Source organism: Pelophylax lessonae, assembly GCF_965119305.1.
Source record: "Pelophylax lessonae genome assembly, chromosome: 3".
NCBI lineage: Eukaryota > Metazoa > Chordata > Amphibia > Anura > Ranidae > Pelophylax > Pelophylax lessonae.
In genome coordinates, this window is record NC_138770.1 from 425,817,430 (window position 1) to 425,845,332 (window position 27,903).

At 41.4% G+C, this 27,903-nt stretch overlaps 1 protein-coding gene across 4 annotated transcripts in view; it reads left to right on the forward strand.

The window, feature by feature from the left end:
- The window catches only part of LAMA2 (laminin subunit alpha 2), a 1,405,743-nt gene that overhangs the window by 483,824 nt on the left and 894,016 nt on the right, over positions 1-27,903 (forward strand). For all 4 annotated transcript variants that reach the window (XM_082249565.1, XM_082249566.1, XM_082249567.1 and 1 more), the window contains exons 6-8: positions 8,978-9,067; positions 15,503-15,620; positions 23,234-23,412. In XM_082249565.1, coding sequence (XP_082105691.1) covers positions 8,978-9,067; positions 15,503-15,620; positions 23,234-23,412 — 387 coding nt within the window. The remainder of the gene's footprint in view (positions 1-8,977; positions 9,068-15,502; positions 15,621-23,233; positions 23,413-27,903) is intronic.

Below are 27,903 nucleotides of genomic sequence, written 5' to 3' on the forward strand. Positions count from 1 at the left end.
CTAACTATAGTGGAAAATAGTACCCTAACTACACTAGATATCCCTTTCCTCACGCTAATAATTGCTAAATGACACTTTGAAGCAGAAGTAACAGAACTGCTTCCACTGTCTTCCACGTCCCTGTATTACAATGCTAGGAATTTGGCGGGGCTATCTTATATACTGGGGGGCGTATTCACTAATGATTGGCCTCTGGACCCCCTAGTCACTCCAATCACATTCCTAACATTCTCCTGCCTCCTCAATTGGCTTTTACTGATGGTTCTGGTCCAATCACGGGCTTATAAAGCCCATTTCCTGTCCCATTGCATTTTGGTCGGTTCTGGTTGCTGAATTCCAAACTTTTTCAGCAAAAAGTTCGGAATTCAGCCGAACCTCGAACAGTCAATGTTCGGGTCAAACCGATGGTCGACCCAAACCGTTCGATCATCCCTAATAATAAATATAAACAGGATTCATTGCCCAGATTTAAACCCCATATGATATATACTCAAATACAAAGAAACAGTCTGTGAAGCTGTTTACCGTGATCGAAAAATGTATTGATATGTTATCTCTAGTAGCAAAAAGTATCAGCTAGTGACAATACTGATACAAGATATCACTTCAGGCTCACATTTATCAATTGCAGACGCTGACTAAGTGGAGTCCTTCTTTCCTCGACTTGCCAAATTCAGAAGAAGCAAAACCAAACACCTGCCACAACTTTGTTTTCTTTGTGCATCATCAGGTCCGAGCACATTGTTCTCCACCTGACCCTGCCCTTTCCCCTCCTATGAGTTTTGCCCTAGCTAGGACCTATTCATATGAGCAAAGAAAAAAGGTGTGGGGGACAGTTTTTCTTTTCAATTTGAATTGGGCATCAGCTGGTGTTGTGATGCATTAAATGCTCTAAAGCACTAAATGTGTCAAGGCACTAACTGATACAGGTTGCTTCTTGAGCTATTATCTATCAATACATTAACCAATCATAGTTCACAGCTTCGTTGACCATTTTGTATGTCTTTGAACTTATACCTTCTAGGGCTTGAATTTGGGCATAGTGTATTATTAGTATATAGTGTTGAGCGAACACGGACTGTATTATTCGTGTTCGTACCGAATAATTGGATTTTTTTTACCCGAACACGGACACGGACACTTTACTGTATGTTCGGGTAAAAATCCGTGTTCGGTCGTTTTATTTCCGGGTTTTGCATGCTTTGGCGCTCTTTTCATGGCGGGCTTTCAACAGCCAATCAACAATCGTTTAACTGGTGTGCCTTAAGCCATCCCAGCCATGCCTGCAAATGTCTTAGTAGCTGTGATTGGCCGTCTGAAGCATGTGACCAAGTCTTTATAAGTTCGAGGCAGCCGCCGCAGCAGCGTCATTCTGCTGCTTAGCTAAGGGACAGAGCACACATCAATGTGCTGGCTGCTGATTAGGGAAAGATAGGCAGGAAAAAACCATTTGTGTCCGGATAGAATTGAGGGACAGGTCGGAGTGTTTAGGCAGGGCGAGTTGTAGGCATTTTAGGGATAGAGTCTGCTGAATTATAGGGTCAGTGTCTTCTACAAACTACAATCGATATTGCTGTGTGGGGGGTGGGGTGAATCTGCACTCAATCCTGATCTACGATCTCTTCTCAATCCTGTTAGGGACAGAGTCTGCTGAATTTTAGGGAAACTGTGTTCTACAAACTACAATCGATATTGCTGTGTGGTGTGGGATTGGAGATAGGCAGGTGTCAGTGATCCACATCCATTTTTCTGTGTGTGAGCTGCAGTGAACACAATCTTTTTGGGCTGCAGTGAACACAATCTTTTTGGGCTGCAGTGAACACAATCTTTTTGGGGTGCAGTGAACAAAATCTTTTTGGGGTGCAGTGAACACAATCCTTTTTGGTGTGCAGTGAACACAATCTTTGTGGGGTGCAGTGAACAAAATCCTTTGTGGGGTGCAGTGAACACAATCTTTTTGGGGTGCAGTGAACAAAATCCTTTTTGGGGTGCAGTGAACAACATCCTTTTTGGGGTGCAGTGAACACAATCTTTTTGGGGTGCAGTGAACAAAATCCTTTGTGGGGTGCAGTGAACACAATCTTTTTGGGGTGCAGTGAACACAATCTTTTTGGGGTGGAGTGAACAACATCCTTTTTGGGGTGCAGTGAACAAAATCATTTTTGGGGTGCAGTGAACACAATCTTTTTGGGGTGCAGTGAACACAATCTTTGTGGGGTGCAGTGAACACAATCTTTTTGGGGTGGAGTGAACAACATCCTTTTTGGGGTGCAGTGAACAACATCCTTTTTGGGGTGCAGTGAACACAATCTTTTTGGGGTGCAGTGAACACAATCTTTGTGGGGTACAGTGAACAGAATCTTTGTGGGGTGCAGTGAACACAATCTTTGGGGGGTACAGTGAACACAATCTTTTTGGGGTGCAGTGAACACAATCTTTGTGGGGTGCAGTGAACACAATCTTTTTGGGGTGGAGTGAACAAAATCATTTTTGGGGTGCAGTGAACAACATCCTTTTTGGGGTGCAGTGATCAAAATCCTTTTTGGGGTGCAGTGAACACAATCTTTTTGGGGTGCAGTGAACAAAATCCTTTGTGGGGTGCAGTGAACAGAATCTTTGTGGGGTGCAGTGAACACAATCTTTGGGGGGGGTACAGTGAACACAATCTTTTTGGGGTGCAGTGAACACAATCTTTGTGGGGTACAGTGAACAGAATCTTTGTGGGGTGCAGTGAACACAATCTTTGGGGGGTACAGTGAACACAATCTTTTTGGGGTGCAGTGAACACAATCTTTGGGGGGTATAGTGAACACAATCTTTTTGGGGTGCAGTGAACACAATCTTTGTGGGGTGCAGTGAACACAATCTTTGGGGGGGTACAGTGAACACAATCTTTTTGGGGTGCAGTGAACAACATCCTTTTAGGGTGCAGTGAACACAATCTTTGTGGGGTGCAGTGAACAACATCCTTTTAGGGTGCAGTGAACACAATCTTTGTGGGGTACAGTGAACAGAATCTTTGTGGGGTGCAGTGAACACAATCTTTGGGGGGTACAGTGAACACAATCTTTGTGAGGTGCAGTGAACACAATCTTTGTGGGGTGCAGTGAACACAATCATTGTGGGGTGCAGTGAACTCAATCTTTGTGGGGTACAGTGAACACAATCTCATACTTCTGAAGATTTGAGGGTGCTGCCTGTTCCATACTCCCCCTACCCCTCATCTAGCCTTTTAGGGGTACAAACAATAGTAATTGGGGCCTAGTGTGGTTGTGTACGTGTGATATACATACACTTTTTTTGGATCATATTTTCTATTCCGCTATTTAATCAAAAACCTTTGGGGATCAGTTAAATTGGGGGATAGTCTGTGTTGGTACGTGTGAGAGAGATCCACCTTTCCAAGTTGTTGGGGTTCATCTCATACTTCTGAAGGTTTGAGGGTGCTGCCTGTTCCATACTCCCCCTACTCCTAGCCTTTTAGGGGTACAAACAATAGTAATTGGGGCCTAGTGTGGTTGTGTACGTGTGATATACATACACTTTTTTTGGATCATATTTTCTATTCCGCTATTTAATCAAAAACCTTTGGGGATCAGTTAAATTGGGGGATAGTCTGTGTTGGTACGTGTGAGAGAGATCCACCTTTCCAAGTTGTTGGGGTTCATCTCATACTTCTGAAGGTTTGAGGGTGCTGCCTGTTCCATACCCCCCCTACTCCTCATCTAGCCTTTTAGGGGTACAAACAATAGTAATTGGGGCCTAGTGTGGTTGTGTACGTGTGATATACATACACTTTTTTTGGATCATATTTTCTATTCCGCTATTTAATCAAAAACCTTTGGGGATCAGTTAAATTGGGGGATAGTCTGTGTTGGTACGTGTGAGAGAGATCCACCTTTCCAAGTTGTTGGGGTTCATCTCATACTTCTGAAGGTTTGAGGGTGCTGCCTGTTCCATACTCCCCCTACTCCTCATCTAGCCTTTTAGGGGTACAAACAATAGTAATTGGGGCCCAGTGTGGTTGTGTACGTGTGATATACATACACTTTTTTTGGATCATATTTTCTATTCCGCTATTTAATCAAAAACCTTTGGGGATCAGTTAAATTGGGGGATAGTCTGTGTTGGTACGTGTGAGAGAGATCCACCTTTCCAAGTTGTTGGGGTTCATCTCATACTTCTGAAGGTTTGAGGGTGCTGCCTGTTCCATACCCCCCCTACTCCTCATCTAGCCTTTTAGGGGTACAAACAATAGTAATTGGGGCCTAGTGTGGTTGTGTACGTGTGATATACATACACTTTTTTTGGATCATATTTTCTATTCCGCTATTTAATCAAAAACCTTTGGGGATCAGTTAAATTGGGGGATAGTCTGTGTTGGTACGTGTGAGAGAGATCCACCTTTCCAAGTTGTTGGGGTTCATCTCATACTTCTGAAGGTTTGAGGGTGCTGCCTGTTCCATACTCCCCCTACTCCTAGCCTTTTAGGGGTACAAACAATAGTAATTGGGGCCTAGTGTGGTTGTGTACGTGTGATATACATACACTTTTTTTGGATCATATTTTCTATTCCGCTATTTAATCAAAAACCTTTGGGGATCAGTTAAATTGGGGGATAGTCTGTGTTGGTACGTGTGAGAGAGATCCACCTTTCCAAGTTGTTGGGGTTCATCTCATACTTCTGAAGGTTTGAGGGTGCTGCCTGTTCCATACCCCCCCTACTCCTCATCTAGCCTTTTAGGGGTACAAACAATAGTAATTGGGGCCTAGTGTGGTTGTGTACGTGTGATATACATACACTTTTTTTGGATCATATTTTCTATTCCGCTATTTAATCAAAAACCTTTGGGGATCAGTTAAATTGGGGGATAGTCTGTGTTGGTACGTGTGAGAGAGATCCACCTTTCCAAGTTGTTGGGGTTCATCTCATACTTCTGAAGGTTTGAGGGTGCTGCCTGTTCCATACCCCCCCTACTCCTCATCTAGCCTTTTAGGGGTACAAACAATAGTAATTGGGGCCTAGTGTGGTTGTGTACGTGTGATATACATACACTTTTTTTGGATCATATTTTCTATTCCGCTATTTAATCAAAAACCTTTGGGGATCAGTTAAATTGGGGGATAGTCTGTGTTGGTACGTGTGAGAGAGATCCACCTTTCCAAGTTGTTGGGGTTCATCTCATACTTCTGAAGGTTTGAGGGTGCTGCCTGTTCCATACCCCCCCTACTCCTCATCTAGCCTTTTAGGGGTACAAACAATAGTAATTGGGGCCTAGTGTGGTTGTGTACGTGTGATATACATACACTTTTTTTGGATCATATTTTCTATTCCGCTATTTAATCAAAAACCTTTGGGGATCAGTTAAATTGGGGGATAGTCTGTGTTGGTACGTGTGAGAGAGATCCACCTTTCCAAGTTTTTGGGGTTCATCTCATACTTCTGAAGATTTGAGGGTGCTGCATGTTCCATACTCCTCTTCCTCATCCTCCCTTTAGGGTAGGAAAAAATTTAATCGGGCCTAGTCTGTGTTTGTACGTGTGAGATACACAGTTTTTTATCCTATTCCGCTATTCAATACACACCCTTTTGGTGTAAAAAACATTAAATTGCGGCATAGTTTGCATATTTGACATTTGCATATATTGTGCCTTGTTGCGCTGTTTTGGGTACTCCACCAACATGGCCAGTGGCAATGACGCCATTCTCAGCTTAACTATCCCACTTCTATGCCTCCTTGAAAAAACAATTTGGGCGATGATGGAAGAGGATGTGGCACAGGATGAGGAGGAGGAGGAGGAGGATGAAGAGGTAACATTTCAAAGGCTTTCAGGGCAGTCATTCGCAAGGGGCTCCGAGGGTGGGTTCCTGCACACACAAACGCCAGGGACACAATTGTCCAGCAGGGGCACAGTTCTGGAGGATGAGGAGGATGAGGAGGAGGAGGAGCTGGAGGAGGAGATGGAACCATGTTCACAGCAGGGTGGCACCCAGGCCAGCTCATGGCCATCACTGGTGCGTGGCTGGGGGGATACAGAGGACACGGACGATACACCTCCCACAGAGGACAGCCTTTCGTCGCCTCTGGGCAGCCTGGCACACATGAGCGATTACATGCTGCAGTGTCTCCACAACGACCGCCGAGTTGCCCACATTCTAACTTGTGCTGATTACTGGGTGGCCACGCTGCTGGATCCCCGTTACAAGGACAACGTACCGTCCTTAATTCACTCACTGGAGCGCGATCGCAAGATGCGCGAGTACAAGCGCACGCTGGTAGACGCCATGCTGCTGGCATTCCCATCTGACAGCGGGGCCACAGTGGAAGCACAAGGCAGAGGAGGAGGAGGAGGAGGTCGCCAACGCAACCAGGGCACCGCCAGCACCTCAGAAGGCAGGGTTAGCATGGCCGAAATGTGGAAAAGCTTTGTCAGCACGCCACAACAAACAGCAGCACCAGCAGCTCAGATGGAACGTCTTAGCAGGAGGCAGCATTTTACCAACATGGTGGAGCAGTATGTGTGCACACGCCTACATGTAGTGAATGACGGGTCTGCCCCCTTCAACTTCTGGGTCTCCAAATTGGGCACATGGCCTGAGCTTGCCCTTTACGCCTTGGAGGTGCTGGCGTGCCCTGCAGCCAGTGTATTATCTGAACGGGTATTTAGCACGGCTGGGGGCGTTATAACAGACAAGCGCAGCCGCCTGTCCAGAGACAATGTGGACAAGCTCACGTTCATTAAAATGAACCAGGCATGGATCCCACGGGACTTTTCCGTACCTTATGCAGAATAGCAATGGATACCGACCTTACCCACCCATTGTTCCATTTTTGCTCTTTCTCACTCTTTTGGGGTGTACCCTCATTTAAAATTTTTGAAAAGAAGCAGTGTTGGCTACCTCGTCCTCCTCCTCAGGGCCAGATTAATGTAGGGGCTATTGGAGCTGCAGCTCCAGGCCCCTACCTTTTATATAGGCCCCGGGTTGGCCATATTCACTGTTACCGCTCTTCTGTCACTTGTAAACACAGAAGTCTGGCTTCTATGCTCGCTTCCCCAGGCAGCACCCTCAGAACCTCCCCACACAGCGTGAAGGCTGGACAAGGAGGGACAGTTGGCGATGCATGGATGTGTTTATGGGCTTCAGAGACAGCATCCCATGTTGAATTAGGCATGCATGGCTGCACCCTTCCTCCTCTGGGTGCATGGCAAGGCACGGCCCTTAAGGCCCTTCAAAATCCTCAGCACCAAGCCCATGATGCTGTTAATCCGGCCCTGGTCCTCCTCCACCGCCGCTTCCACCTACACCGCCCATAGGTGTGCGCAGCCTATTGCATTAAGGTGTGCACCCCAAAGTTGAAATACACATGCATGTGTTTGCCAGCAGGGAGAGTAATGTATCGGGGCCATGTACCTGTAGGCAAGGAGAAATAGAGCAGAGCAGGTCCCAGGGAGATCTTTCCCATCTCCTCACTGGCAATGCTATGTGCCCTAGGTGATTAGGGTGTGCCCAGGCACACCCAGCACACCCTGTGCGCACGCCTATGTCACCGCCACATCCACCACCACCTCAACCTCCCTCCTACTCCTTATGGGCCTCGTCCTTCAGAGATGAAGAAGAACATTGTTTTATTTTTCTGTTTTTTTTTGTTGTTTTAAGTTATTTCCCTATCCACATTTGTTTGCAGAGCACTTGCCATGCTCTTAATTACGTTTTGCTGCCATTTGCAGCACTCTAGCCCTTTCCTTTGGTGTTTTAGAGCCATTTTAGTGCCTTAAAGTTCGGGTCCCCATTGACTTCAATGGGGTTCGGTGTCCGGGAAAAGTTCGGTAAAAGTCCGGGACACGGACCCGGACTTTTTTTTAAAGTTCGGCCGAACCCGTCGAACACGGACATCTAGGTGTCCGCTCAACCCTATTAGTATAGGATTTTCAGTATTAGTGAGCATGAATCAAGAATGGATTACTGTTTTTCCCATATCTCCCCCTATTTTTTTTACAGCCATGAGTAGGATGTCTTACAAAAATCCCCATTTTATATCAAATCAATTCCTAATTCTGCACTCAACACAATAAAATGGTTGTTATTAGAGGAGGCACTACTGCAATAGCTACATATCAGACCACAAGGGGTGCCCACTGTCACTATTCCCCACCACAAGCGTTCTACTTTTATTTTATTGTATATGAATTAACCATCCATAATTTTATAAAGGTGATTGAATTAATGCTCTAAATCCTATCACTAATACAGGTTGCATGGCTTGAGTCAAGCAACGTTGGTAGTACCTACCTGTACTGCTCTTCCTGCTGTTGTTTATGTAAGAGGGTAGCTGGCCCTCTCACTTCTAACTTTTCCAGGATTTCTATTATAAATGGAACTGATTTTACAGAACGTCTTAAAATTGTTAGTCTGTTTATATTTTGAACTGAAAAATATAATTATAACTTCTTAAAGTTGTCCAGAGTTTATTCTTAATTGTGTCTCTTTAATCATATTCTATTTTCAGTGACAAAATATAATTTTTCATAGAATTAAAAGATAGAAAATTAAATAAACTAAAAGTAAATTTTCAGAGGCTCATACAATAACATTTTGCTTTGTCTAATATTTGTATCATTGCTACATGCAATGTATCTGCCCACACAAGTACATTTCAAACAGACTGCTAGAGAAAGATGTTATGGGTAGGTGGTGAAAAAATAAAATCATTGACCATGCCAGCACCAACAGGAACATCTCCTACAGCCCTGTTTCATTATTAAAGTAAATCTTTTAGTTTGTAGATGCTTGTTGAATGTATACATGTGCTACGTTTGATAGCTCTGGACAGCCTCTAGTTTTTTAGCCTACAGACCATATTCCAATATTTATTTCCATATAATGCCAAGGTTAAACTAAAATCTTAATGTTAAATTTAATAATCCTGCAACATATGATGTTTACTAACTATTTCTCCGTTTTTTTTCTTTCCAGTATTTCTATTCCATAAAAGATATTTCTGTGGGTGGTATGTGCATCTGCTATGGTCATGCAAGAGCTTGCCCATGGGATCCAAGAACTAATGTAAGTTAATTTGTCTTTACTTTTTAACATCTAATTATTATGGAATTGTGTGACTTTAGATAAAGTCTGAGTGTGCAAAAGCCATTATGATATTTTTTTTACGTTTATTGGTAATAAAGGTTTGGATGACATTTTAGAAATCTTTCCTGCCACCTAATTTCAGCACTTTCTTTTTATTTTACTAATGTGATTAAATTCACATTCTTCCTGTAACCTTCATGCTGAATGCTTAGTGCTTCTTTCCATTGGATGTGTTGTTACGCAATTATCTCCACTTTCAGCTTAAAGTGGTTATAAAGCTTTGTTTCTTTTTAAACACGCCTTTACTTACCAACTTCAATGGTTTTGCACAGAGCAGCCCCGATCCTCATCTTTTGGGGTCCCCCGCCGGTGCTCCAAACCCCTCCTCTTCATCGGGTACCCCCAGGGAAAGCTGTTGTCCCTGGGGGCACCCATGCATGCCCAATAAATAACCAAAAAGTGTAGCGCCAGAATTAATATGTGCAATAAATCAAGAAATCAGAGGAAATAGTTACAAACAAAATAATAATTGCAATAATATCACCAAAGAGCAAGTATATAAATGCAAACAGAATATTATAATGTGTATCAAATCATATCCATACTGAATTATGTATGTACATGTAAAATCAAAGTGCTCTAGGTATCCAAATAATGGGGATGGTGAAAGCAAAAATAACGTCCTATTAATGCAAAGAAAAGTCCAACGTTGTACCTCCGTGAATGTGCTCCAGTGAACCACCACCAAAAGATGCCAAGCCTCTCACCTTAATTTTTGACCCAAGAGTCACCCCCGGTCAAATACAGCTATGCCCCACTGGGGTCAGTAGATGGTAGGAGGGATGGTATAAGAGCTCCAAAGGGTTTCCTTTGACCATATAACACTTATCCACATGGAAGGATCCCAGGCATGGAAGGAACAAAAAGAGATCTAAGAGTCTCTGCTAGATGCTAACAAACCATTTATTAAAATCAGTGCACTTACAAACATAGCAGTCGATAGTGCATGTAAAATCCCAGTTCCATACTAGGCTCGAGAGGATGGGACGTCCAGATGGCAGGCCCGCCCTTTATATGCGTTACGTTGTCGCACTAGGCAGTGGCTTCTTCAGTAGAGGTGGGGACTGTATCCTCGGAACGCATTATAAAGCCGAGCTGGCCCACGGCACTCTGCTGGTATTGGTTGTTCAGTCTCATGTACCCGCCCAACCAGGAAGGGGACACCGGAACCCAGGCTCACTGCATGTGTGAAGCTCCTTGGCAACCTCACACAACAACCAAAGCAACCAAATATTCTGTTTGCATTTATATACTTGCTCTTTGGTGATATTATTGCACGTATTATTTTGTTTGGAATTATTTCCTCTGATTTCTTGATTTATTGCACATATTAATTCTGGCGCTACACTTTTTGGTTATTTATTGATTTGTTATTGTGAAGTAGTGTTAGCAGCCGGGCACCTTGTGTTACTGTATCACTACATTTCACTATATTATCACACTGATAGATTTTTGCATTTTCTTTTACCCATGTATGCTCGCTCCCAAGTCCTGCTACATCCATTGACACCGACAGAGGGACACGGGCCTGCCCACCACTCCCATGTCTCCAGATTTGATTGACAGCAGCAGGAGCCAATTGTTCCTGCCGCTATCAATCTGTCCAATGAGGAGAGAGACATTGGTGGGAGCTTGTGCACATCACTGGATCGGATTGGCTCAGGTAAGGAAAAGGAGAAGTCTCAGGGGCAGCTGCAGCACAGGTTTTTTACCCTAATGCATATTAAGGTGAAAAACTTTAAGTCTTTAGGACCACTTTAAGCTAAATGAGTGGGTATAAGAACATTTTTTTTTTCTTTTCAATATGTCTGTTCCTCTCCAATGTGCAACATTACACAGTATTGGAGTAAATTTCAGCAATATTAGGTGTGTTGATCTGCAGTTTTCCAGCTTAATCAACTGAAATAGATTCTTTCAAAAACAAAATGAGACAAAAACATCAGTGCACTTTAAAGCATAATGCATTAAATCTAAACAGTGTTTTAATACTTCTCTCCTATGTAATAATTCCCTCTTTGTGTAAGAAAACGTAAAAAAATTTGATTACATTTTATTTTATTGTTTTCCCTAATGAAAAAACCTTATACACTTGTGAATGTTACTAATGGCTTGTTTATAAAAAAAAAAAAAACATGTTTAGCCTTGAATGTATTGACCCTTTGTTAAAATTATTCTGTACTATTTAAAAAATATATTCATTCATTTAGGGTCCATTCACACTAGCGCGACTTGTCAGGCGACTTGGTCGCCTGACAAGTCGCGGTCGGTCGCTCGCCATAGAGTAACATAGAAGCATAGAAACATAGAATGTGTCGGCAGATAAGAACCATTTGGCCCATCTAGTCTGCCCAATATATCTGAATCCTATGAATAGTCCCTGGCCCTATCTTATATGAAGGATAGCCTTATGCCTATCCCATGCATGCTTAAACTCCTTCACTGTATTTGCAGCTACCACTTCTGCAGGAAGGTTATTCCATGCATCCACTACTCTCTCAGTAAAGTAATACTTCCTCATATTACTTTTAAACCTTTGCCCCTCTAATTTAAAACTGTGTCCTCTTGTGGTAGTTTTTCTTCTTTTAAATATGCTCTCCTCCTTTACCGAGTTGATTCCCTTTATGTATTTAAAAGTTTCTATCATATCCCCTCTGTCTCTTCTTTCTTCCAAGCTATACATGTTAAGGTCCTTTAACCTTTCCTGGTAAGTTTTTTCCTGCAATCCATGTACTAGTTTAGTAGCTCTTCTCTGAACTCTCTCTAGAGTATCTATATCCTTCTGGAGATATGGCCTCCAGTACTGCGCACAATACTCCAAGTGAGGTCTCACCAGTGTTCTGTACAGCGGCATAAGCACTTCTCTCTTTCTACTGCTTATACCTCTCCCTATACATCCAAGCATTCTGCTGGCATTTCGTGCTGCTCTATTACATTGTCTTCCCACCTTTAAGTCTTCTGAAATAATTACTCCTAAATCCCTTTCCTCAGATACTGAGGTCAGGACTGTGTCAAATATTCTATATTCTGCCCTTGGGTTTTTACGCCCCAGGTGCATTATCTTTCACTTATCCACATTAAATTTCAGTTGCCAGAGTTCTGACCATTCTTCTAGTTTTCCTAAATCCTTTTCCATTTGGCGTTTCCCTCCAGGAACATCAACCCTGTTACATATCTTTGTGTCATCAGCAAAAAGACAAACCTTACCATCGAGGCCTTTTGCAATATCACTTATGAAGATATTAAACAAAATTGGTCCCAGTACAGATCCCTGAGGTACCCCACTGGTAACATGACCTTGTTCTGAATGTTCTCCATTGACTACAACCCTCAGTAGGTACAGGACCCGTTCTAATAGGAGCGACACAAGTCACTTCGACTTAGAAAAAGGGTCCTGTACTACTTTGGGGCGACCTGGAGGCGACTTGCATTGACTTAAATTATATGAAGTCCGTGCAAGTCGCGCTGTGCACCGTGACTTCACAGGTCGCCCCAGCAAGTCGTGTCGCCCCTGTCTGAATGGGCTCTTAGGGATTGCTGCACAAAATAATTTTAAGCAATTAAAGTCAAGAAAGTTCTTTGTGTTCAATATGTTTAGTAAAGGTAATATATTTTGATCCTTAATTTGCTTCTTCCTTCCTATTGTGTGTGCATTTCTTTTTACATATGGCACACTGTGCACAGACTGTTCACAATGCAGTCATGGATACATGATTTTTTAGATAGGAATGAGAATGTAATTAGGTAAGCTTTTTTAAGCTTTAATAGTCACCTTAACACATCTAGTGATGTTTAAAGTGTAAATGACAGCTTTAATATGCTGTAAAATGTTAATTAGCAGGTTACAATAATGTGTGTTTTGTGATGTTATTTTAATATTAATTAAAATTCTAGTTGATGACATACAGTTAACACTTGAAATTTTACATTTCTTATCATTTGACTTGTTCTGTTATTACAGAACCTTACAACTTATTTGGGATTTAAATACGTTTAAAATATTTTAAATTCATAGACTCTGAATTTTAAGATTATAATTTTTATGCTAATGACAATGTAAAGGCATTTTTTTAAATTTAAAATGTAAACGTTTTAAATAGAGCAAGGCATAGTACTAGTATTAATATCATTATTTTTGTTTTGCTTTTTGTGTCCCACTGGGGAGGTTTCACATCACTTCCAGTTCCTAAGAAGAAATGGGAAATGAGAGGAAATTTCCCCAAAGTAAAATGTATTTCTAACCTAAATCACCTGAATATTTGTTCCCATTGGAGTATTGCAGCCCTTGCAATGGTGATTACTCCAAAAATGTGAATTTACCCTCACAACAACAGTCTAAATAAGCAACTGAAGAGAGAAGAAAAGAGAGCTATCACCTACCTCATGCCCAAGTCCAGTGATCTATCCATCTAACAGGTTCCTCACCCAACATCTATTCCTTCACTGCCTGTTGCATCTGTTGTCAGTGCTCTGGCCAAGAAGATTTCACATGCATAACTTTACATAGATAATACACTGGCAGTAACAGTTTCAGTGCCTGTAACTTTTTTCAGAATCTTATTAAATATTTGTGTAATTTGGCAAATTATTGGCATGTCTGGGGTCAGAAGTTTTAGACTGACCTAATATGCAGATTGATGACCTTCAACAGGTTCAGTCCCCACAGCCTGAATCACTTATACTATAAATAACATTGGTTTACCCCAAGACTACTTACCTTGTATTCCCATGCATGTATACATCTAACACCAAAACACTGCAGAGAAAGGTTAACCTGTTTAAGGGTACAGCTAGACTGAACAATCAAAAATACATTTTCAGTGTCCAAGATTTTGCAAATCATCTTAAATGAAAAACAGCTTCAAAGTATTAAAGAGGATTGAAGATCAAGGATAAAAGGATAGCTGCCTAAAAAAACTCCTGAAAGTCTAAATGTATTTCCTAATAAAGCCATTGAATGTATGCTGCAAACTGAAACTATATGTTTTATTGACTTTTATCGAATACACTAACTCAAATAGTATTAAAATATTATATTTTTATAAACCAATATTATTTTGCAAAGTTTGAACAAAATGTATAAACCTATAGGTGTTTTTTTCTTAATTGCTATGGGTGTAAATAAATGTATATAGTCCACAAAAAACGATCAGGTGCCCGCTAGAGAGGTAATGGTGGAATTGTCAGCCCCGAGATCCATTGCTGCTCATACAAATCTCCAGGGAAGGAGAGTCACAAATGTCAGCACGAAGAACAAAAAGCGCTTAGAGTCAGGCTTGTAAAGAGATAAAAAATATTCAATGTACCATGGATCAATGTGAGAATTCCACACTTCGCACCAAGTTGTATGGTAAAACTGAAGCGTTTATTTATCACAGATTGATATATAAAACACCGAAATGCTTTAAAACAAAGCTGTGCAACCCTGAAGCACCAACTAGATGGAAATACAACACACTGTGGCTGTGCCTGCCTACTTGCCCAACAGATGAAGGTATCCACGGGGAGGTGATCATATACCACAGCCTAAGCTGGAGCTCCGTGCAAGGGGCCACTGGATTTCCCTGAGAATATGGATGGCAAGGTGAAGAGGCCCAGATGAGGGAGGTGTAGTGGCTTCCGGAGACCATGGATAGGAGACAGATGACTTCAGTTTTACCAAACAACTTGGAATTCTCACATTGATCCGTGGTACATTGAATATTTTTTTATCTCTTTACAAGCCTGACCCTAAGCGCTTTTTGTTCTTGGTGCTGAGGTATATAAATGTATAACTGCCTACCATTTTTTTTTTTTTTAAGTATAAAAACTTACTACATCTGCTCATTAGATGAAAAAGTACAGATTAAATAACCTTGCAACATTTAAACACTGATGAAAATACATTGTAAGTTACATCGCATATACAGTAACACCTTTACACATTTATACTATGTATCGAAGATGGCTTTATGGCATGCCTTGTAAACATACGTCAACGTTGCTCTCTCCTGGAAATTAAGATCTTTGACATCTGGCTAAAAAAAGTCCAAACAACATAAAAGTACAATTACTGATGAAATATCTAAACTAAATTACCATGCTATATAATATATTATACCTTCACAACCTGAAGGTATAATATATATATATAATATTCACATTGTTAATAGTATTGCGGAGAAGCATAACTGTTGGTTATCACTTACAGGCCATTTTCACAGTGCTGTAAACATCTGATATTTGGTTTTATATGTGCTTTGTATTTGTTATCGTTTTGTATTCACCAACTTTCTGAGTCATTTTTAGAAAAACTTGTTTTCTTTTATGCCAGAGTCAGTAAAGGTTACTGTTTTATTATTATGTCACCTGATCTAGAAATCATCCTGTGAGTGTGAACACAATACCTGTGGACCTAGCTGTGAACAGTGTTGTCCTGGTTTCCACCAAAAGCCTTGGCAAGCTGGAACATTTCTCACAAAACATGAATGTGAACGTAAGTAAAATATTAAAACCTTGCATCAACTTGGCTAATAAATTTGCAGGTATGCCATGCGTTCTAGCACATAATGCCCAAACACAGAAAAACATTTTCTATAATCCATCCTCAAGGATTTTATTTATTTTTTTTTCTACTACTATACAAAAGCCTTTGTTTTTCTATAATATCACCAAGTACAATCAAGGCATTCATCATAAAAGCCTTGCTATTAGGAACCAAGATATAATCTTGAATAAGTGCAACAGACAAGATCTACAGTAAAAAGAATAAATGCTTCCAATATCACAAAAAATAGGAACATACTGTATGTGTATTAACAAAACAAAGAAAATAATCTGTGCTAAGTGTCATGATCTACAATCAGTGATGAATGATTATTAAACAGCTGCACTCACTGCATTGCACATTCCATTACTAAAGCATAACAATCAAAAAAATTGTGTTGCGCTGTGAAAATAGTCAAACAAACATATCTTCAAATAATCAAAATCATGTAGTGCTCATACACTGATGAGAATAAAGTGCTATAAGTGCAAAAAATAAAAGTCATCTATATAAAATGTAAAGCTGTAAACATGTGCATTCATAAATTATAATATTCAATAAATTCCCAGGTAAGGAATACAGATTTAATATTTTCAATTAAAGTGCCAATTATTCTGTGCAAAGCATTAAAAACCTCAAATAATTTTCATGCAAAATGTCAAATCTTCAGACAATCCCAAACCCAATTACAAATACTGGTGGTGACACAGGTGCTCCACACATGCCTAATTACAGTGCAAAAGTGATCCCTTGTCTGTGCTCCACTATATATAATAATGAATGGATGCTTACCAGATGAGGAGACCCCAAATAAGGTCTAGCCACATGTTAGTGGGCAACCCCACCCACTGTATGTATATAGGTAACCCTCCCTTCACAGGACCCATATATTAGATGTGTCATTCAAAAGATCACCCAATAATGTGGCAAGTTAGTTGTATTCATTCATTAACCAGGCAGGTGTATAAAAAAGGAACACAAATCACTCATTGTGAAAATTCCCAGCATAAGAAATTTTATTAAAGAGCGGTATTCTACTCACAAGTAAAATAAATATATCAGACATTCAGAAATTATCGTCTTGCACCCCGGCGGGCATGCTGACGTCACAACTATGTCTTCCAACCTGACGTACGTTTTATCTCATTAGATGTTGTCACAGGGGCAATAGAGATATGTGTAGTAACCATTTTAAAATAAACACATACTAACAGTCTATTTCTCCTTTTTCCACTTCAGTCCTGCTCACACCAAAATGTGAAAAAACACTGCTTTAACTAATTGAGATTTCATTTTTTTGTGAATGAAGTAGAAGGGAATTCTCCCATGGATGTCTAATCATCCTTTGTGATAACATATACAAAGTGCCATATATTTTTTTCTGTTCTTTTACACATTTTAACATTATCCTGTTAATAAAATCACAGATAACAAATTGCAATGGTATCTAACCTGTTTCATACAGCTGGAACAGACTCATAGACATAAAACCAGTAATATATACATTACACAGTAATTAAGAATGCACATTTACAAAAGAGGAACAGTATCATTACTTATTCAGTTGTACTTCATCTTGGGCCTATTGTATGATGGCTGGGCAGGAGCATTACTGTCCTGGGTGGACGTCATAGGACGTCCTCCTGGTGCGTGCCTCATGTGCACCCTAGGGCCCAGGCAGCGGTGCAATCTGTCACCCACTGTATCTGGTGGACAGAGGGGTGGAAGACATTTCATTGTACCAAGCCGACCCTGGTACCATGTGATTACTGTGACCAAGCGGGGGATTCTGATAAAAAAAAATATAGGGGAGATGAACTGGAATGCAGAGGCTTTCTTAAGGTTCATCAGGTTTTCTTTGTGTTTGATTTTCGTTAGGGTAAGACTTGCCAGTCTTGATTAATTTTTCCAGGAGAGGATTGTTGCAATGCGTGGTCACGACCTGGAGTGGAAGGGATGATGTGCCAGTTTTGCAGAAGGCAAAGACCCTCATTAGGAAGTTGTTCAGATTATCAGAGCGTTTGTAGGTGATGCTGAGGTTTGCTGGATATTTCCAGCCATACTATATGATTTTATGGTTATTCAACCCATTAGTTATTGTTGATAAATTGCCATGTTGTTGTAAGGTGTTTTGGGAGAGGTCAGGTAGCACTTGAAGTTTTGTAGCTTGTTGAGGAAGGCTGTCAGCTTTTCAAAATGCTTCAAGGATTTTTTCTTTAGCTTGAAAAATATGAACTCTCAGCAACACATCTCGGGGGACCTCAGGAAGGATGGTTTAGATACTCTGTGTATTCTGTCGATAGTGAGGTCAGTTGAAGACAATGATGGGGTGACTGCTTTAAAGACACTTTGAGCAAAATGTGGGAGTTGATGCGAAGAAAAAGATTCTGGGATTCCTTGGATTTTTAAATTGTTTCAGCGACAGCGATCCACAAGATCAGCTAGTTTTGATTGTATTTTAGAAATAACGTCTTACTGCAAGGAATGATAATCCACTAGAGTGTTAAATGAAGATGTAACTTCACATTTCTGTTTTCACTTAATGGACCCTATCCCCTAGGTCTTGTACTTCTGCTCTGCATTGCTGGATGTAGGAAGTCGTATCGGATTGCAAGGAGAATCTAAGTGACATTAGCATTTTCTTCATTGTTATATCAGAGATGGGTTGGCCCCTGGTGGGAATCTGGGCTATGGGATCAAAGAAGAATGGAGCAGGTGGGCTGTTACACTGAGGGACACTCACCTTTATATTCAGTGTAAAGTTGCTGGAGTTTGTAGTTGTGTCAGGGTCAAGATGTCAGGCTAGGAGCAGATAGCAGGAAACAGTTCAGATGTGTTGATATGCAAAGAGTTCAATAAACAAGAGCGCATACCATGAGCAGGTCTGAGCAGAGCAGGTCAGCTGGAACTTGTAGTTCCCCACTGCAGATGTAGCAGGAGGTTGGCTGGTGCTCATGGTTCACCACTGCAGATGTATCATGAGGTTGGCTGGTACTTGTGGTTCACCACTGCAGATCTAACATGAGGTTTAGGGCAGCCAAGTAGAAATGCTAAGTCTGGCACTATAGTAGAATCAGGCAAAGCATAGTCTAGACAAGCTGGGTCATACACAGGTAGATCATAGTCCAAACGGTACAGAATCAGAAGCGAGCAAAGCAGGGTTAAAACTAGCCTGGGTCATACATGATATAAATATAGAAGATATAAGCTGGGTCAAGCAGGAGCACACAGGGTAAAAACTCTATCAGGAGCACTGGTGGTGGGCTGATACAGGTGGTTTAAAGGTGAGCTGGCCAAACACCATTGATTCCCAGGCAAAGGCTGTGTCAGGTGAGGTTCACTGGGTCTTAAATGGATCCTAGTACTCACACTAGACATGTCCTTGACTTGACAGGGCTTATGGATTATGGTGAGCCAGGAGGGGATGCAGAGGGAGATATGGAGTTTGTATTTTGAATGACATTTGCAGCAGCAGCGGTTCCTGTGTTCTCCTCTGCTGCCTGTGGGAATTCCAGCAAGTTAGCCACTAGAGGTCTGTTGCTCGGTGGTGGAGGTTGTCTCCCATGACCATTTTGTCAGAGCCCGTGGGACATTGCCGGGAAGAAGTCAGGCAGTTTCAGAGAGTGTGAGAGCTCAAGGTTGCGCTTCCGCATATCGGTGAGTGCGGCGGATCTCTGGAAAGCTAGAGAGCAGGTTGGTAGGTGTGGATCGCAGCCAAATGCAGATGTAGCACTGTTAATTTCCCCATGAAGAGCAGAGCTCTTAGATTATGCGGCCATGTTGGTGAGCGATCGCCACGCCCCCCTCCCCGACTGCTTAATTTTTATAAAGGTGCATCAGTAAACAACCACTAGTCATCTGGCCATGACTTCATGGAATCTTTGATCATATATGTTATGTACTGGCTGTGGCTGCTGCCAACAGCCAGAACAAGAAAAAACATTGTAAAGAAAACCTGAAAGCATTGCTTATATAGCCACCACTGCTCCCTTTCACAGCCATAAGTATTTATTTGAGGCATGTTTGCCATAAAAGGAGATACTGCCACTCTCTGAGAAGTCCACACCTCTTGCAGATGGCACACTTTTGCTCCCTTTTAGATGGCATGAGCTCTGGTATTTCCCCTACTTGATAGACCAAATAATGGAATCCTTACATGGTAACTACAACATGAAGGAGCCCATCTACCACAAATTTCCAGCGGCAATGGATTCTGAGTCATTGATATTGGTATCTGACGGTAACAGTGTCCTTACCCCATCCTTGTCCTCCGGCTGCTTTGTCTAGTCTATTACATCCAGTATTTGCCAGATCAGAGGGATCATGTAGAGCAAGAACAGGTACAATTTCTGTTGGGTATTTATTCAAGTTGGTGACCTTCACTTTCTTTCAATGTGACACAGGTACAAAAAGTAGGGCTGTGACCATCAAGGGAAAAGAAAGCACAGTCAATAAGAAACAATTGGCAGAGGTTCTAACCCTTCTCCTGCGTACTAAAATGTGTTTTTATTTTTACCTGTGTTTCCTATCGTATTATGTTCTGACCAGGAAGTAAGAGGAAATCTATACAATAGAGCGAGACAGCAAAACATTGGGAACCTAACAGAGGCTCCAATGCTTTTCCCATTCTGTCCAAAATAAAATAAAATATCTTAAGGTTTAATCATTTCCAAAATGTTTTGCATGTGTTTTAGGCTGGGTTCATACTATTGCGATGTTAGACATTGCATGTGATTCGCACAACACTGCTGTGCAGATCACGTGCAATGTCCGTGCAATGTAAATTAAGCCATACAATCTGAATTTGCATTCACACCAAAATGGTGCAGGACCCTTTTTTTTGTCTGCACTGGAAACGGATTGCATGGGTTTTCACAACCATGCAATCTGATTCCTGCACAATTTGGCAGTTTGCACTGAGATCTGCAAACTGATATGGGGGGTGTCATTAACTTTGTATTGACATCCACAGCAGTTCTTATGGGGCAGGATGAACTGCCTGCGATAGACAAGCAATGCAGGAACCCGCACTGGAATTGCGCTGGTTCCCGCATCGCAATAGTGTGAACCCAGCCATAATGTTATTAAAAACTCTTTGTTTTTTTTTTTAAACCAAATTCAGTGGCCTTCTTAGTTGCAGTTTGGAAAAATGTCTCAGCTCTGCAGTTTAATATTTTGAAGGCGGCACAACAAATTCAATAAATTGTGCTAAAATGTTTCCATGATGGCAAGGCAAAGCAGCACTTACAATAGTATGAGTGTAGCAATTCTGTTCTGAGTAATAAGTAACCTTTGCCATGGGAAGCACAAAAAGAGAGAAAAAACAATTCAGGCTGCAGGTAAAGAACAAAATATGTTGCTTTATATTGCTGTTTGCAGATTCCATGGGAAAATATATATCTTTTTAACTTTAGAGAAAACTTTGGTTGGTGTAATACAATGCTATAATGACAGCTTTGAGAAATAAGTGCCTGCTATTACAGTGGGACAAGTTTTACTAGGTAAGCTTGTACTTAAATCTTCAGTTGTTCCCAATGCTACACTGATGTGTTATTTTAAAACAAAGAAAACCCTTTCCACTTTCTCAAATCTATATTTTCCAGTACCAGAGAAAGATGTACTTTTAAGAATCATTTAACACAGATCTTCAGTTGTTTGCAAGACACATTTTTTCCTGTTTGTTGTGCAAAAGTGTAACCATTCTAGATACAAAGGGATTGAAAGAATTCAACAAATGAACAGCAAATTCATAAAGCTGTAAGCATACCTGGTATTTAGCCTGTCCTGTCACAATTATGGTACCAGCAGCTCCCATGCTGGCCTTGTCTTGGAAAAAAACATTGGTATTTGGCTGAAAAAATACAACTAAGACAATCCCTAGTACATCGTAGCATGGTTAGTCATGGTGCCTGCCAAACCAATAAGGATTGTTACCTGATTCCAGAGTCATGTATATTTTAAATACATGTAGGAAGGCAGTCATTGGGTGCACTGTCAAAACTTTGGGGGGACTCCACGTCATTTAAAAAAAATGGTGTGGGAATAAGCTGGATTATTGTAAAACTGTCCCCTTTAAAAAATGGGAGGTGGATCTGGGGGAATCATTTACTGATGAGCAGTGGAAAGCAGCCTTTCGCTCGGTTAGACTAGATTATCCCAGAAGATCAATTTGCATTGGTATCTCACACCATACCGCCTTTCTAAGTGTGTACCCAATTATTCGCCTTTGTGCTGGAGGGGGTGTGGCGAGGTGGCCCATCTCGTCCAAGTGTTTTGGTCTTGCAGACACCTAACTAGTTTCTGGAACAAAATCTTCTCTATAATTTTGGATATCACTGGGGTGCTAACCCGCCCCTCTCCAGCACTGGCGATATTGAATGTGGGGGTTGAAAAGTTTCCTGTTGAAAGTAGCTCCATAGTAACTAGGCAATGGAAATCAGATGTTGTGCCTAACGCCTCGGAGGTCATTGCCATTGTAAAAACTAACTTCACCTATGAAAGCCTATGAAAGCCTTCTCGCCCACAAGGCTGGTCGTAGCGCCAGATTTGACCGGGCTTGGTCCTTGTGGTCCTCTTGGCTCTTGGGTAAAGGATGAATCTATACTCCTCGCCTTACTACTCTACTTCCCTTCCTCATTATCACCAGGCTCCTCTCCTTCTTCCCCTTTCCCCTCCTCCTCTTCTTCTCTTCTCCCCTTCTTCCTCTTCCTCCTCTCCTCCATTTTTTTTCATGTTTTTTTATCTGTATTGCCCGGAGCCAACAATACATCACAGCGGTGAGCAAATTTAGAAGTTTTAGAAATTTCAGTATTGCTGCAGCAGGCTACATACATCACACAAATGCGCTCCACTTGACAGGCACATTAAGGGGACCGCCCAAGCACGATATTTAAATTAAATTGTTATTTTGTTGTTGTTTCACTTTAAGCATCATTAAAATCACTGCTCTTGTAAAAACGATATTTAAAAAAAAAAAAAAAAATTGCATTGCAAGCCCCCATACCCTTTTTATGACCAATAACTTGCATTAAAGCCTTCAAAATGAGGACTTTTGATTTTTCAAATTAGGGTCCAATTGACATCAATGGGGTTTGAGTCTGAACATTTGCGATGTTCGAGAGGGGTGTTCGGCCCATCTCTATTCAGGAGTCATCTCATAAAGTTCAGCAAGTCATGATTCACACACAGGTGTTAAATAAAATAGTTGTTCTATTGGTAAATAATTAATAGATTGATGGCAATAAGCTCCTTATTTTCAGCCAACAACTGAGCTTCAAAAAAAAATTATTACTTATGAAGGAGATTTCTCATTGACACTAAGCTTTTAATAATGTATCAGTAAAAGAGCTATTTTACTTTAAAGACCTGTGTGTGAATCCCAATTTGCTTAAAATTGTATGTGAACCTGTAATAAATGAAACATTACTGTTGACTGGATAATATGGCTAACTAGACTTTGCACATCAACAATGGTTTTTGCACTATTTTTAATGATTAGAGCTATGTATTTTAAGCTATATTTATTATATGTTTGATAACAAACATGTATTTACTCTCTATAGCTTGCAACTGTCATGGGAAGACTGCAGAATGCTATTATGATGAAAATGTAGCAAGCAAGAAGCTCAGTCTGAATATTCATGGGGAAAATATTGGAGGTGGAGTGTGTGTCAATTGCTCAGCAAACACAGCTGGAATTAACTGTGAGACCTGTAAAGATGGTTACTATCGGCCTTCATGGGTATAGTATTTACATTTTTTTGAAATAATTTATTCTGTTCAAAATTTGGTACAGTAATAGAAATGTAGAAACAGGGAAATGGAAGTTAATAATGCATTGAAGGTTACATTCATTTTGTATAAATAAGTGTGTGAGAAAAAAGAAATAGCTCAGCTTGTCACATGGCAAATATGGTCAAAATAAGAGATAAATAGAAGATACATAGAACCTGAGATAAATATATAAATAGAAGGCAGTTTACACTTTGGTTTGGTTTGTGACAGAAGTCATGATTTCTGGAGTGTGTGATACATTAAGACAATACTGCAGTCAATGCCTCAAATTTAGGGGTGATTATATTGCCCTGCTGTGCTGGATCACACACGGATCAGATAGGACAGATGATGGTCAATAAAAGTGAGAAAACTGGAGAAATAGAGAGAAGATATCAAAGAGTGGGAAAAAAATGGAAGAGGGTGGGGGAAGAGTATCGGGTGATCAAGCGGAATGAGGCACTTTGACATCAATATGATTAGTAGAAATTAAAATAAAGAAAATGTCTAAATATCAAAAAGAAAAAGCAGCTTGCAAACAGTGTGAATATACAAACACCAACATCATGTAAATAAATAAGGTTGCAGCACTATAAGACTCGATTCACACTAGCGCGACTTGTCAGGCGACTTGTCAGCCTGACAAGTCGCGCTCCCTCGCGGTCCATTGACTGCTACAGGACCTGTTCTAATAGGAGCGACACAAGTCGCTCCGACTTAGGAAAAGGGTCCTGTACTACTTCAGGGCGACCTCGGAGCGACTTGCATAGACTTCCATTATGTGAAGTCCATGCAAGTCGCTCCGAAGTCGTAGTGCATGGGAATGCACAAGTCGCCCCCGAAGTAGTACAGAGTCATGCCGCCCCAGTGTGAACCGACTCTTATAGTGACTTATAGTGTGAAAAAACTGTATATAACAATTCAGTCCATCAAAACATATAAAGTCCATCAAATGTATCCATAGTTGTGATGATATTCAGTGATAATGTGCCTAAAAAGACACCACTATGTGATCCTCCACCAAGGTAAGAATGTACACTCACCAGACCAATATGCTGTCATGTTAAGACAGCTATAACGTTTTAGGTATAAGTATCAGGTCTTGAACAATGCCAGGTAGATAGGGATTCACAAAGAGGATGACATCTTCTCAAATGTTCCAATCGGACAGGTGCGAATATCATCAAACAAAAGAGAAAAGAAATCCTTTCATAGTGTAGCATTTATTGATAAAAGCATAAAAAGCAACTCATAAAAACTGAGTATAACATCCAATATAGATCCATACAGTGCAAGCATGGGTATTACTATTATTATTTATATGATTAGTAGAAAGATGGATTTTAATCTGGGGGAGTCTACTAAAATCAGATAGAAAATGTAGTTATATAAGAGGAATATTTAGCATGGTATTTTGCCATCAGTTCTTACAAACCCTGTATATGTGTGAGTTCAGTAAACCATTTAGCAATTGTAGGGGGTGGTTACTGATCTACAATGTTTATAAATAGTGATGTCGCGAACCTAAAATTCGCCGTTCGCGAACGGCGAACGCGAACATCGGCAAATGTTCGCGAACCGGCGAACCGGGCGAACCGCCATAGACTTTAATAGGCAGGCGAATTTTAAAACCCACAGGGACTCTTTCTGGCCACAATAGTAATGGAAAAGTTGTTTCAAGGGGACAAACACCTGGACTGTGGCATGCCGGACAGGGATCACACAAAAAAAAGTTCTTAAAAATTGTAATTTTTTGATAGAGAGCCAATTATTGGAAAAATTAAAAAAAAAATAAAAATAAAAAATTTCTTTGGATTTAGCATCTGGGGGGTCTAAAAAGTGTACCTGTGAAGTTTCAGCTCTGTAGCATGTCCAGAACCAGAAAAAAAATAGAATTAGGGTTAGGGCTAGGGTTAGGGTTAGGGTTAGGGTTAGGGCTAGGGTTAAGTTTAGGGTTTGGGTTATTTTTATGGCTAGGCTTAGAGGGTTAGGGTTAAGGTTAGAGGGTTAGGGTTATGGTTAGAGGGTTAGGTTTAGTGTTAGGGGCTAGGGTTAGGGTTACGGTGAGATAATTAGGGTTAGAGTTAGTAGCCCTACCCCTACCCCTCTAACTCTAACCCTAAGCACTAAAAATAACCCTAACCTTAGCCCTGACCCTAACCCTAGCCCTAACCTTAGCCCTGACCCTAACCCTAGCCCTAGCCCTAACCCTAACCCTAACCCTAACCCTAGCCCTAACCCTAATTCTATTTTTTTTTCTGGTTCTGGACATGCTACAGAGCTGAAACTTCACAGGTACACTTTTTAGACCCCCCCCCCCCAGACAATAAATCCAAAGAAATTTTTTTTTTTTAATTTTTTTTTTTTTTTTTCAATAATTGGCTCTCTATCAAAAATGACAATTTTTAAAAACTTTTTTTGTGTGAAGTTTCAGCTCTGTAGCATGTCCAGAACCAGAAACAAAAGATAATTTTTCAGTAGAGCAGGGACACCTGGACTGTGGCATGCCGGAGGGGGATCCATGGCAAAACGCCCATGGAAAATTACGTAGTTGACGCAGAGTCGGGTTTTGATCCATAAAGGGCATAAATCACCTAACATTCCTAAATTGTTTGGAATAACGTGCTTTAAAACATCCAGTGTGTGAATACGATCAGGTATGATGTTTTATCGGTCAAGTAGTGTAAGGGTTACGCCCGCTTCACAGTGACAGACCAAACTCTGACAGACCAAACTCCCCGTTTAACAACAGTCAGTCAGTCAGTCCATTTGCACAACCGCAAACTCCCCATTTGCACAAGGTTGGATACCAAGCTAGCCATGTCCCGTTCCTTGTCCTCACTGACATCATTGAAGGTCTCTTCCTCCACCCAGCCACGTACAACACCAAGGGTCCCCGAAAGGTGACAACAAGCCCCCTGGGACGCCTGCTGTGGCTGGTATTCCACCTCCTCAAAGCCACCTTCCTCCTCTGACTTCTCTTCTTCAGACTCCTCTCTCTGCGTTGCCACAGGTCCAGCAATTGACAACGACAAGGCTGCTTCTGGTGGTGATGGGGACCACAACTCTTCCTCTTCATGCTCATCTACAGCCTGATCCAGTACTCTTCGCAGGGCACGCTCCAGAAAAAACGCATATGGGATGAGGTCGATGATGTTGCCTTGGGTTCGACTGACCAGTGACCACCAGGGTTGTCACCTCCGCAAAAGGACGCATGAGCCTACAGCCATTGTTCATGAGCATTCAGTAACGCGGCCAAAAAATACCCAGCTCCGCAGAAAGAATGAAAGAAAATGAATGTTTTTTCTATGAAAAATTATCCTGCGGATCGCTTTTGGTCTGTACACAATGAAGCAACGACCTTATCATCTAGGGTGTGCCAACACAATCCTAGAGGTGATCGCTTCATTGTGATACGCAAGCCCCTTCACCACGACAAGGTAATGATCACGAAGGGGAATTGACACATGTATGTGCCTTTTTTTTTGTTTTTTGTTTTTTTTCAGCCACAGTGTAGCACCAGAGGCCAGAAAAATTAGGCATGTACACATGCATGAAAAAGCAGGTATTGTTGCAGCCGCTGCTGTAGCAGCGGCCTGAAAAATTGAGGTTTTAAGGCAGAAAGTGCACTAAAACATTGCGGCTTGAACCGTAGTTGGTGGCGGAGACGTCACGTAAGTCATCCGGCATGCAGAGAATGATTAAAGACAGCAGCGTGTGGACCATTTTTAGGCCAAGGCATCTCAGTCATCACCAGGCCTTTTTTAGTCAAATGCATCCCCCACTGTCAGTCCCTTCGGGATCCATGCCTCATTCATCTTAATAAACGTGAGGTAATCAAGACTTTTTTGACCTAGGCGACTTCTCTTCTCAGTGACAATACCTCCTGCTGCGCTGAAGGTCCTTTCTGACAGCACACTTGAAGCGGGGCAGGCCAGAAGTTCAATGGCAAATTGGGATAGCTCAGGCCACAGGTCAAGCCTGCACACCCAGTAGTCAAGGGGTTCATCGCTCCTCAGAGTGTCGATATCTGCAGTTAAGGCAAGGTAGTCTGCTACCTGTCGGTCGAGTCGTTCTCTGAGGGTGGACCCCGAAGGGCTGTGGCGATGCATAGGACTAAAAAAGCTCTGCATGTCCTCCATCAACAAGACGTCTGTAAAGCGTCCTGTCCTTGCCGGCGTGGTTGTGGTGGTAGGAGGAGGATTACTTTCACCTCTTCCCCTGTTGGATTCCCGTTGTGCTGTGACATCACCCTTATATGCTGTGTAAAGCATACTTTTTAACTTATTTTGTAGCTGCAGTATTCTTTGCGACTGCCGGTAATTGGGTAACATATCACAGACTTTCTGCTTATACCGGGGGTCTAGTAGCGTGGCCACCCAGTACAGGTCGTTCTCCTTCAACCTTTTTATACGAGGGTCCCTCAACAGGCATGACAGCATGAAAGACCCCATTTGCA